Source organism: Lissotriton helveticus, chromosome 8 (genome assembly GCF_964261635.1).
Source record: "Lissotriton helveticus chromosome 8, aLisHel1.1, whole genome shotgun sequence".
NCBI classification, from domain to species: Eukaryota; Metazoa; Chordata; class Amphibia; order Caudata; family Salamandridae; genus Lissotriton; species Lissotriton helveticus.
In genome coordinates, this window is record NC_136069.1 from 533,897,525 (window position 1) to 533,910,919 (window position 13,395).

The window sequence follows — 13,395 nt, forward strand, 5'->3', positions numbered from 1 at the left end:
GCAGCGATCTCGTGGTTTACCCTCCTTGTGGATCACCACAATGGTCGCGAGACTCTGATCTCTAGGGAGGGAGCCATTATCTCTCGCCGCCAAAAACATATCACGGAGATAGGGAGCTAGAGTATCAGGGCGTAACTTATACAATTCAACAGGAAGGCCATTGGGACCCAGAGCCTTGCCAGAACGAAGGAAGCGTAGCGCGAGAGCCACCTCATCCACGGAGGGCGTGGCATCCAAACAGTCCCGATCCGATTCCGACAAACATGGAAGTGCTATATCCCGAAGCAACAACCGCGAATCCTCCTCGGGCCTGTCGGACACCGAGGTATAGACCTCCCGAAAATAATCAGCAAAGCATTCAACAATTTCGACAGGGTCAGTCACACTCACACCACCACATGTCACAATCACCGGAACCACTCGATTCGCTCTCTCCCTTCTGTCCAGCCAGGCAATCAATTTCCCTGCTTTATCACCCACATCATGGAGCCGTCCCTGCTGTTCCCGACTCATCGTCTTTGCCGCATCAATAACCAAAGTTTTATATTCTAATTGTTTAAGGCGTAGGACATGTAATGCTTCTCGAGACACCTCCCGCCCCAATGCAGTCTCCAGGTCTGTGATTTCAGTTTCGAGCTGAACAATTGCCTCATTCTTACATTTCTTGGCACACCCCACCAAAGACAATGCCTGTCCCCTGATCACAGTCTTAAAAGCTTCCCACAACGAGACAGGCGAGGATACAGAACCAGCACTCTCAATAAAATACAGATCAAATGATTTAATCAATTCAGTGCGAGTCTTAGGGTTAAGTAGATACCAGGGGTTAATCGGAGCCACCCTCCCTTCGGTCCCGATGTTAAGATTAAAATGAAACCAAATAGGGGAATGGTCAGATATACCCCGGGCCAAGTGTCTAATCTCTCCAACCGAGGGGGACAGCGCCGCCGGTATCAGGATATAATCCAATCTTGAAAGACTACCATGAGCTCCCGAATGGAAAGTGAACTGTGTTTGCTCTGGATGCATTAGTCTCCAACGGTTTCCAGGAAGTCACCCAACCAGGATTGCGCAGCAGGAAGATCTCGGGGGGATAGCGGTCCATCCTGCCAGAAATGACGGAGTTAAAATCACCACCCAGTATCAAAACACCCTCTAGGAGGTCCAGAACCCTCCGCCCCAGGTCCGTAAATGTCGTGGATTGTAAGCCCGAGGGGACATAAACCGACACCAACGAGATTGGTTTCCCCTCCCACCGCCCGACAAGTGCAACATATCGACCCCTGGCATCAAGGATCACATCATCAACCTCAAGGGGGAGGGAAACCCTGAGCAGGATACCCACTCCCCTAGAACTAGATGTAAATCCAGAATGGGCAGCAAGACGATAACCCAGTCTATTAAGAGCGTGACAAGTGTTTCCTATCAAGTGTGTCTCCTGTAGCAAAACTACATCAGGCGAAAGGCGCCGCAACAGCTGCATAACCACCCCTCTCTTTATGCGATCACCCAACCCATTCACATTCCAGCATAATACCCTCAACCCTCTACCCCCATCCAGATCCCTGACGAACTCCCATCGCAAAACGAGCATCACACCAATGTAAAAAATAATGAAAGTACCTTGCCTTGAAAAAGAAAAAACAAACAATCCCAGAACATGTCCCTCCCTCCCCCCAAGGTTCCCAACACAACTCCCCCCCCCACCCTGCACCCCTGCACCGACTCAAAAGCCACCCCAATTTGCAGTGTGCCTGTCGCCCTAACAATTACAAACCAAGAACTAATCTACACAAAGAAAAACCCCAGAGGAGGAAAGGGTCCCGCCATCCCCGCAACCTCCCAAGATACGAATGAAATGATCAAAAAAGTCAGTGAGCCTCAGCTGGTTATGTTGAGTAGTGTTCCAGACACAGGCGCCATAATCATTCTTGGTCCATCAGTCCCCCTTCAGCACCACTAGCATGTTCCTGGCCAGCACGGCGAATCGGCAAGGTGTCCAACCAATCACTTGCTTCCTCAGGCCTGACAAAGAAGAATGTTCGATTGTCATATTCAACACGCAGTCGGGCCGGGAATAACATAGCATATTTTAGTTCCATGTCTCTTAGTCGCCGTTTCACACCTTGAAATCCCATACGTTGTTTCTGGACCGATTGAGAGAAGTCCGGATAAAAGTTCACAGTCGTGTTCTCAAACTGCATAGGGCCATTTGTCCGTGCCGCCTGCAAAATGGCGTCGCGATCTCTAAAGTTGAAGATCCGTACAATAATCGGACGGGGGGGGGGGGACCGGGCTTCGCCTGTCCCCCTGGCACTCCGTGCGCACGTTCGATGGCAGAGAATTTGCTCAGGCCCTTGGGTGCGAGATGATTAAGAATGAGGTCCTCCACTCGAAGATCAGTGGCGAGCGAACTAGAATCTTCCGGGACCCCAATAATACGCACGTTATTGCGCCGTGCACGGCCTTCAAAATTCTCCAAGCGACGAGCAAAAAAGTAATTAGCAGATCTAAGGTTGCGCACTTCTGTTTACAAGTCGGACACATCCGTGGTAAGGCTGGATGTCTTTAGGTCCAATGACTTCACCTTCTCGTTTGTCTTGGCCAGATCAGTTCGAATGAGGTTAACATCAATAGCCACCGTGTCTAACTTCAGAGCCAAGGCTGCATACTGTTGGCCAATGGAAGACTGAATACCAGCAATGGCGCCCATCACGTCCTGTAGCGTTAAGTCCGCCAATACAGCTGGATCATCAACAGCCTCCTCACGAGTCTTAGGTGCGCCACCAGGGGATCCTTTAGAGAGTGTATAGCGATCCATGACATTCGTCTGGGTTGAACCTCCACGGAAAGTGGTCTTGACTTTCCGTTTCTCACCCTCAGGCTTGCCCATCATGGCGAGTCGGGTGCCCCGCAGGGAGGCTCGGGATCTGGTCCAAATGGCTCCTTAAAAATTCACACACAAGAATACAGGAGGCAAAGTTGAGCCAATGGAGACCACAGCCAAACAGTTGCCAGCCTGGAGCTCAATGAGCTGGTGACGAAGCTCGTCCGATCAACAGACACACCGCAGATATGAGGGTGCGTGCCGGAGAAATGAAACCGAAAGTGAAGTGAGACTGTGATCTGAGCCCCTCAAGCCGTTGTTGTTAAATTACGACCTGGGCACTGTTACAACTCAAGGTCCAGGCTGTTCCATTGAGAAGGCCGCAAATTTCAAGACGGCAAAACTCGGGGACCCTGCGTCCGATTCCGACCCAAAAACCTGCTAGTACATCAGCCGGGTTGTGCCTTCAATGATCTTCCATCAAATCAGGATATTATCCAGGATAAATGAGGGAGGCAGCAAGGGTCCTCGGGAGCCCTGTGCTCACGCGGCCATCTCGGTTGCGCGCTAAGCTCCTCCCCCAATTAATTTATTTTTAAGTTTGTATGTAGAGCAGGACTTTGTTAGCAGGGTGTAAAACTAACTCGGACATTTATCGTGCATGTTCCCCTAGAGAAAAGTTTTAAGATACAGCTGACTTTAGAGCAGATTTTTAATACATATCCACATGAGAGTAAATCGAAAGTGGAGGGTGGAAGTTTCACACCAATAGTGCTTCTGCCTATAGCGTTCATTGATTTATTTAAGGTTTTTGTGCAGCGCAGACCACATCACGTCGCCTAAGAGAACTTTGCATTGGAGTGATGCAATGAGGAGAAACTAGTGTTGAGCATACATACATACATAAAGACTGTATATTTTGAAATGCCATTTTACCCACACGTACACTTATCCCAGAGAAAAGGCTGGATTAGAGCAGCAAACAAAAATTCTTAGTTTACAGGGGTTCCTGGTCAATGCTAGACATTAAGGTCTAATCTAGAAACAATGAGTGACCACGGAAAGTGTTATGTGGGATGTTCTAGAACTACACATGAGAACCAGGCATGTCCAAGGTGCGAGATATGGTAACTGTGTAATTTTGTGTTCAACTAGGAGCGCTTTCATTCCTCTTGAATGTGCTGTTTGTAGTGACCTTTCACAGGACGTAGGAATGCTATTCCACATCTTGGGTGCTGCCCAGAGAAGGATTGGTGAAGATGTTTGCGCTTTTTGAATTTAGGGGTTTGAAGCACCACTGTTCATTACTGCAGGACGGCGGCATTGCCCGAGGCCATCATGGCGGCCCGCATTACCGGGGAACTGTATTCTCTGTTGTGAGGGCATACTATTGCCACCGCGGCATTCAGGCTTTCTTTCCCTTGCAAACTAACTTCTTTAGCAATTGTTGCATCACAGAGAGAATGTTCCCGGGTGGGTGTATGGTTAGCACCTGCAGATACAGTATTTTAGTTTGTAGGGTCATTTTAACAGCCTCTATGTGGTGTAAATATGAAAGACCCCTCCATTTGCCGGTTCTGTAAAGCCCTACAGACTATATGGAGAAGGTCAGAGTAGTTCTGGTCCATTGTACGCTGAACCATTGAGCAAAGTTTAATGCCCAAGTAGGTAAGATGGTGGCTTGCCCAGGAGAATTGGCATTGGCGCTGGTGAGCAGCCTGGTTCTCCCCGGAGGTAGTAAGTGCCAGGACCTGTGACTTTTGCATATTTAACTTAAACCCTGTTACCAGACTAAAGTAGCCTAATTCATCGAGTAGGGCTGGGAATGAGGTTAATGGGTTGGTAAGTGTCAAAAGGAAATCGTCTGCGTAGAGTGTTGTCTTGTCCTCTGTGTGGTCAAATGTGACTCCGGCAATGTGTGGGTTTCCATGTAATGCCTCCGTCCTAATGTGGGTGGGTGGATGGGGCTTGTGGTGTTCCTCAGGGCCTGCTCTAGGGCAAGTTTATTATGTTTTTAAAACACCTGCTGCCACGTTCCTTTCCTCTGGCAATTACCAGGCCTCACAAAAATGTCAAGTTAACTGCTGTGATGAACGTTTTTCCCTGGACAGAGATTGGAGTTTTGGATAGTTGATGTTTTGATTTATGCAAAGGTAGTGCAGAGGGTTAATATGCCTGCTGCAAAGAACGTGTACATATAATGTAAATAGATCAGCAGATTACAGCTTTCAAAAGAGACATAACTTAAAGTCCTAATATAGATCAGTGAGCTATTAACTTTCAGCACAGAGCTGCATACACACTGCAAAGTATAAATTAGAGCATAGATTAATGTGGCGAAAAGGGTTAATTTGGGTAGAAATTGATTCTTATTGTTAAAGGAAACTCCTAACTATGCTGCTTCTTTTTCTGCTCTTAGTTTGTGCTTCTCCACACCAAGCACTCCTAAACTATACGGCCTACTAGTATGGATTACATGCGACTCCTACACTTTTAATCCTTTGGCTTATGTAACATTTCCTATAAGCTGATTTACACACGTATATTTGATTGCCTCTGTGTAATGTGTGTGATGCAAAGTGAGCTGACATCCTTTACTGGTATGAGTGGCGCTATATAGCTAATTTAATGCACCTAGGAGAGAGTGGTTATGGAGACATGTTCACAATTTAAAGGGTGCTAGTGAGAGAATCCGTGGTGGAGGTGGCACCCAATGCGACAACTAACATTGTCGCATTGGGTGCCACCAGCGCTAAAGCCGGCCCTGGTGTTCCTTTTGATTTGTTATTGTGTGTTGCGTTGCCATTATTAGTTTGTTGTTCCCTCTGCACTCCGTGTACAAGCAGTTGTACATGTGTTGGGGGCGTGTTTGCCTATATTGGCATCTTTTTACAATGAAAATAAGTTTGAGCAGCAGCCAATTTTGAAACTTTGTGTGTCTTGCTTTCAGTGTGTTGCATTCTCCTGACTCGCCTGCTGCTACAAGGTCCTGACATCACTTCCTGTTTAACACTTAATAAGGTAAGCCTGTAAGGTTTAGGGTTCAATACTTCTTTGAGATGCCCCGTTTACCGTTGCACTTCCATATAATTATTAGCACACTGTTTAAAAGAGAGGTTGTCAATTTTAAATCGGTGGGACCACTTGGACATTCATCTGGATCAGGTCGATAAAACACAGAGCTTTTAGTCAGTATGGTGTATGCCTACGGTGAGGGTAACTGTTCAGAGAAAAAACACATCATAAAACAACAACAAAAACACCATTTGTCAAACGGTCTCCCCATGGGAAAAACTAGAATTTCAAACCTTTTAAATAATGCTTTTTTTAACTCAGAGAACAACGGGAACAATAACGCAACCACTGATGTGAGTCTTTCTGCCCTAAGAGGCGAATTTCGAAAGTGATTCTTTTTCATAGTTTCGCCATGATGTCCTTTTGCATCATTTATTTTTGTGATATGACAGAAAGATTACCAATAGCAAAAAAGTTTGCAGAGGTCAGATTACATAGCACGTCACCATCGCCTACATATCGCTCGCCCACACTCCCCGCATCAGCAGAAGCATGAGCGGAGGACGCTTCTTCTCCTAACTACGACATGGAACAACCTCCCAGGCTATTTAACTGAGTCTCTTGGACCATGCTAGTGCCTGGACACCCTCTCGGGTGATTCGCTGAGCTCTATAAATCATCTAATTGAGTGAATGTGTGAATATATCAATGAAGAAACAATTGGTATATGTGAACATATTTGGATAGAGAAGAAACTAATTGCAACTAAAAATGTACAAACTAAGATCAACGAGAAACAGTGATGGATTTGAATGTCTTTGGGGTAAAATTCCTACATACCCAATTCCGCAGTGCAGATAATGGACATTGACGATTAAGTACAGGAGTATGCTGAATTTTAAGCCGTATCCCTTAAAGGGATGAAAATGTTCAACTGCAAGTCATGTCGAACAACTATTGACATTGAAAACAGGGCAGCGGATAATATCAAAGCCCACCTGAGCAGCAAAACCCACGATAGACTTTCTTCTCCTTTCGTAAAGAAGGCCCGCATGGAGCAAATTACCATGGAGCAATGCACAACTCGTGCACGCCAAAATATTGAAGAGGCTGCGGACATCCCGCACAAGTTTGTGAAAGCTCTGTGTGAAGGTGGTGTTCCACTTCACTAGACTGATGGTCCAATTGGAGAGCTGATTAGGCAGCTGTGTCCTGCAGCAAGGAGAATGTGCAAATTTAGCCAAACGTATGAAAAATATCTCCCCAAAGTGTTTGAAGCTCTGCTCGGAAACATACGTGAAGCTGAAGCAAATGTCCCTATCTCTTTAATAATTGACGAAACAACAGAGGTGCATGGTGACCCAGCCATTGGAACATTGGTCACATATTACTGTGATGATGAAGAAAAGGGTTGTAGCTCAGCCTTAGTTGACATCACTGTATCTGATGAGAGTAATTCAGCTAAAATTGCCTTAATTGTATACAGTGTGCTTCAAAAGTTGGGTAAATCATGGCATGATCTTGTTGCAATATGTTCTGATTCTGCATCCTATATGACAAAGGCAGTAACTGATTTGCGCGCTGCTCAGAGGATTAATTCCATCCATGTAAAAGATCCATGTCATCTTATACATGCTGCTGTTTCCTATGCTCTGTCTCAGCCTGAGAACCGGGAAATGTATGATTTTGTTATAAAGGTTGGAGCAGTATTTAAGTATGCGAAAACATATTTATTCGCAAGGAAATGTAGACGGGAGAATGAGATATCCAAGGGCGGTTGTTGTGATCCGATGGTTCAGCTGGTACGAGGGAGCAGTAAGACTTTTGGAAATATGGCAAACCACCAATCTTTCTATGTGAAGTTGCATTTCATTGTTAAAACCCTAACTGGTATCATCAACATTCAGAAGAAGCTCGAGTCAGAAGAAACACATGCCCACCACATATTTTCAGCCATAGAGGTTGACATGGCTGTTGCAAGACCCAATGATCGCCAGTCTATTGCAAATATTACCACAAAAAAAGCAAATGCCCTAATAAAAGAGATGATTACTTTTAAAGATGCACTGAAAAACAAGTGGGATGCTGTCCTAGCTCGTAACATAACTGGGCAAATGAGTTACAACTCTTTTTGGAAACGGGTTACAATCCTTGACCCATTCAAGAAAGTTCAGTGTAGTCAGGATTTCAATGATTACAAAGATGTATTCATGTTGGTTGGAGCTTCTGATGATTTAATGAATGTTGTAGAAGAAGAATTCAAGAAATATGTAACGTACCCTATCCCACAAAAAGACACCAGTGCAATGGCAAACTGGCGTTCTCAGAAGCACAGTGTAATCTTTCTTTGAATCTCTTCCAGTCTCATCAGCAAATATTGAACGGGTTTTCAGTGGTCTTCATTTCATTAACAAACCAGAAAGAGCCTCAATGTACGCTAAGTCTCTTGAAATGCACATGTGCTTGTATTACAGTGGCAAAGTTTTCAGATGAATGTATTGTGTTCACCAATAACAACCGGGCGCTGGTGTGCATTGTCAATTTAAATAAATGCGGAAAAATACTAGCTGTAGCGGCGTCTTTTGCCTGTGGCAAAAATAAATGCGGATAAATACAGAAAAAATGCCCAAAAAATAAATATGGATAAACACAGACGGAAATGGCAAAAAAATAAATACCATAAAACCGGGAACCCTAATTATGTATGAGCAAAATAAGTTTGCTCAGAAATAAATTGACAGCTAAAAACAGCGCCATGCCAGTCCTGACTTCTGGAACTGTGTATCTTCATGTTAAGATCTAAACAGGTCTCTGAATAGCCAAGTGAGAATGTCGTGTGTGCAATATTAGAAGAAATTAAAAATGTGTCCTAAATAAAAATAGCACTCAATTCTCATAAATTGGCATTGCTGCAGAGTACCTAAATACTGCTTGGCTCGCCTTGCTGTAGCGCACAGTAGTGGTACAGCCTACTCCACAATGAGCAGGAGAAAAATACACAAAAGCTGCACCAAACAATGAGGATCTGCTGTGCTCCTAGTGGCTTGACCATGGTTACCACACCTTTCAAGTGATTTATGGTCATCAACTGCTCGCCTGTAGTTACTAGAGCAGGTCGTCATATCACCAGAATGGAAATAACGCCACTACATGCTACTGCCCGTAAAAATTAATGTGCCCAGATATTGTAGCTAATACGGTATTAATTTTATTTACAGGGCATGAAGTCACACGCAGGCTTCATAGCACTAAAACATTAGACCCAGGGCTTCAGCCAAGTGCTAACGCATAATACCAACCAGCGAAGAACGAGGATTATTCAGAAACAGCCCAATCAGATTTTTGGTCTAGAAAGCCAGAAATGTTTGCTGCTGCCTTGCAGTTTCTTTAGCCCTGGTGCCCTGACAAAACGCACGCCCCCCATATTGTGCGATACATTGATGTTATGTGACAGACACGTGAATACACTTCCTACCACTAGCATTTCAGTGTAAAAATGTATTGACTTGGGCATACATATCCATGTGCTTTGCAGTATCTGCAAGCTCCTTCCAGCCTGATACTTCACTTAAACCACCGTGCAGAGTTGTAACACTGAACACAGGCTAATAATTGCCACTCCCATTCAAGTCGTGCCTGCTCTCTCAAGATGTTTACTATACACCCTTGTATAGCAAGTTAGTATTATAAAGACACTTCCCTACCTCATATCTAAATTTGCTCTTCCAAAGTCCTGATCAACAATTAAGACTGGAAACTTTTACCATAAAATTAACCATTGTCTTGAGTCAGCTTGGACTTTTGAGATACTGGGACCCAACTTCAGTGGATCCATGCCTGGCTCCCCTCACACCCGACAATATACCAGGCAGGTGAGCTTAGGTGGAAAGGGGGGCAACTCACTGCATGGCAATGGTCATTGTACTGCAGTGGAGAACACTGTCTGGACTCTCCGCTCAGACAGCTTAAAATCATGAGCTGCCTTTCTTGCTAAGTTAACTCCAACCTCATCAAAATGTAATGTAACAAACCAAAAGTGCTTATGCATTGACACGGTTTTTACTTAAGGCTCTCCGCCACCCACTGGAGTGTAGCCAGCACTATATGAAACTGCAAGAAATTAAATAAATATAAGTTACCCTGCAAAACGCCATCTCCCCAGACTTTTTAAAATCAGACATGGGGTCGTCACTGCTCATGAAATGTGAAACATTCCATAAAATGATGAGGATGGGTGGTGGTATTTTAGGATTGGATCCCATGTGAGATGTTTAAAGCAGGAAAGGAAGGTGTAGGTAGGTTTAGCCCCCACTGTTGTACCACAGCAAGAGGTAAGACACGTTTAATCATGCAACGCCCTCCCCCTTGACACATTCTCGCCTACCATCAACATAGAAGGAAAAGCCCATCCTTTTTCCAGGAAACAGGACAGCCGTCCTGAAGACAGCAACAGTCATGAAGGGTCTCACCTGATGACGTATTCTGACAGGTGTTTCTTATATTCAGCAAAATTACAAGTCAGAAAAATCAAATTGCAGATATTTTTCATTAGGTGTTATCTGTTGACATTCACTAACTTATGCGCTTGTTCACAATGACTAAAATAGTTTTGCAGCGACAAGCTGGGATACAAAAAGGAATATACATCTGGATAATAAAAAATGCCGTCAGAATAATTCTATGTCACAGAAGATAATCATATAGCTAAGGAAGTGTAAACCGTAGAAACAATACCACGTATAAGAAAGGGGGCAGATAATCAACAAACTAAAAGACTGACTGACAAACAAGAACCATGGTGGTAAAGCAAAGTGACAGTATAACTTGCTAAACAAAAAGAAAAAAGCAGGATTGTCAGATAACGTTCTTTAAAAAAAAACACTAAAAAAATCAAGCTAACGAATTTTTCAAATAGTTTCCTAAAGATTTTACAACTAAGTGGCCTAAATTAATGACTTAATTACAAATCTTAAACGTAAAATTCATATTTTGAATTTTACAAAAGCACTCCTTCACCAAAAACGGAAGATTTGTTTTCACAGACTCTCTTGTCAGCGTCTAATATTTTAAATGAGACTGGGATACTTTTACTATTCAAGCTGTAAGCATCAAAATGCCAATGTTTGCCTTTCAGAAGAGTGTTGAATTAAAGAACAGCAGTGGTCCTGAACAGAAATATATTTAATAAAAAAAAGAAAAAAAGTTAAGTCCACCTTCGGAAAGAAGCTTTAAAGAACCAATTTAGACAGGGTCCAGACCTTAGGTTTAGCTTCTGCGAGGGTGGGGTCTTGAATGGGTAGGGTTTGCAATAAGGGTTGGGCTTTAAGCCCTGTGCCTCCTAGCTAAACATGAAGGTGGGGTAGGGAGCCCCAGAGAGGGATCGGGGTATAGTGCCCAGCTCTACCCGAGAAGACCCTCCCATTCTCTAACAAAAAAAAATGGCAAAGGCTTGAGAGGAGGCCACCAACATTCGTGGTAAGTTTCAAAACACTCTTATGAATGTAGACTGCACAGAGTCTCTCACAATAAGCCGGAAACATGTTCTCGCCAGGGGTTTCCAAATCATATGTGCACACCATGTGATATAGGCTCTTCACTGGAAGACGGTGCGACACAAGGTGCTGCCATCGGAGTTGGCTGGTCTGAATCGCAGTTTACTTACACAAAGGTACTTGCAAATTAGCTCATCAGCAGGATACATGACCTCACCATTCCATCAAGAGCATAACGTGCTGATGCTGGGAGGACCACCAGTGGGCGCGCTTCCGGGTCTAAACATCCTTTTGCACCGGCCACACAAGACACCCCTGGGCTCAATGTCTGCTTCCGGGGTGGTGGTGGGGGGGGGGGGGCATTAAAAGAGACGGTGACCCTCCCTGTTGTGCGGTGCACAACACAATAAAGGAATCTACCATTAATAACGTGGTGATGCTAGGAGGTCCACAAGTGGGCGCGCTTCCGGGTCTGCACATCCTTTTGCATCAGCCACACAAGATCCCCGTGGGCTCGATGTCTGCTTCCAGGGGGTGCATTAAAAGAGATGTGCACTGCACAACAGAGAGGGTCACCAACACAACAAATGAATCTACCATTAATAACGAGGTGATGCTGGAAGGTCCACCAGTGGGCGCGCTTCCAGGTCTGCACATCCTTTTGCATCGGCCACACAAGATCCCCGTGGGCTCGATGTCTGCTGCCAGGGGGTGCATTAAAAGAGATGTGCACTGCACAACAGGGAGGGTCACCAACACAACAAATGAATCTACCATTAATAACGTGGTGATGCTGGGAGGTCCACCAGTGGGCGCGCTTCCGGGTCTGCACATCCTTTTGCATCGGCCACACAAGATCCCCGTGGGCTCGATGTCTGCTGCCAGGGGGTGCATTAAAAGAGATGTGCACTGCACAACAGGGAGGGTCACCAACACAACAGAGGAATCTACTATAATAGGGTTTATCTTTGAAGGCCAATTAAAACAGTTAAAAATGATAGGAATAATGGGACCTACCGCTTCTTTGACAGCAAAAGGTATCTTCGAGCTGACCCAGGATGTCCCGATCTTCGTATCTGTCCTCATTCACTATTAACCAAAAGCAGTTTTCTGACATTTCCTGCGGTCTAATCTGCAAACAAACATTAAAGGCTTACATCGCATGCACGCTCTCATAGGCGACATTAAAGATTTTATGACTAGTAATTCCATCCTGAAAGACAAAATATATGCAAGTCGTTTCTCACGTGAACCATTCCTACAGAAATGTTTAGTATATCTGTACAAGTGCTCACCTTCTTGATCAGTATTTCGGTCCAATTTTTTAAAGTGCTAACAATGGCTAAGTCTACCGAGAAATGACTTTTTAAAATTATATTAAGAATAAATGAAATATTTTAAAGAAAAATATCTCGAGGAGTCCTTGCATCATGTGGTCTTGTCTGTATTGTTTTGGAAATTACTGCATGATCTAGTTACATGTGGCTAATATCTTCAGTGCTGGGTCATATATATTCTACATGGTATTAACAATGTGCTAAACACTTTAGAGGTAATTTCATATCGACCTGTAACCATGACCAACAGTTTCAGATTCTCATGACACTAAATATCTGACGATTGCACCTTTTTTTAAGACCGCAAATGGTGCTATATCTAAATCAAATCTGATATAAGACTGCATTAGCAAAGAATAGAAATGTCCACAAAATATGTCTGTCTGGAGAAGTAGAACGCGGCAAGTTAACTTGAAGAAATAAGCAAGCTTCTAAAGAGACAACCCTTGATTTTTTTTTGAAATCCTAACATTTCTCCTTCAGTGTCACACATAGATATGGGCGTTTATCAGCAGGCTTCATCCATTGGTCTGTTGATTTGTCATTCTTCCCCACACCACAAAGTAGAGCATGGGCAACCTGTCAGCCCACTTTACCCATTGGCTCATTTCACTGAGTGACTGGACAAAGCTTGTGCAGATTGTTCACATCCACCGTAAAGTAGTTCCTTTCTCTTCAGTGACAAAAATGGATCATAGTTTGCTTTGTTTTACTCATGATTTTA

The 13,395-nt window shown here is 44.2% G+C and overlaps 1 protein-coding gene across 1 annotated transcript in view; it reads right to left on the reverse strand.

Annotated features, from left to right (window-relative positions):
- The window catches only part of DIAPH3 (diaphanous related formin 3), a 2,176,287-nt gene that overhangs the window by 1,286,368 nt on the left and 876,524 nt on the right, over window positions 1–13,395 (reverse strand). Inside the window, exon 17 of the mRNA XM_078657410.1 lies at window positions 12,352–12,466. Coding sequence (XP_078513536.1) covers window positions 12,352–12,466 — 115 coding nt within the window. The remainder of the gene's footprint in view (window positions 1–12,351; window positions 12,467–13,395) is intronic.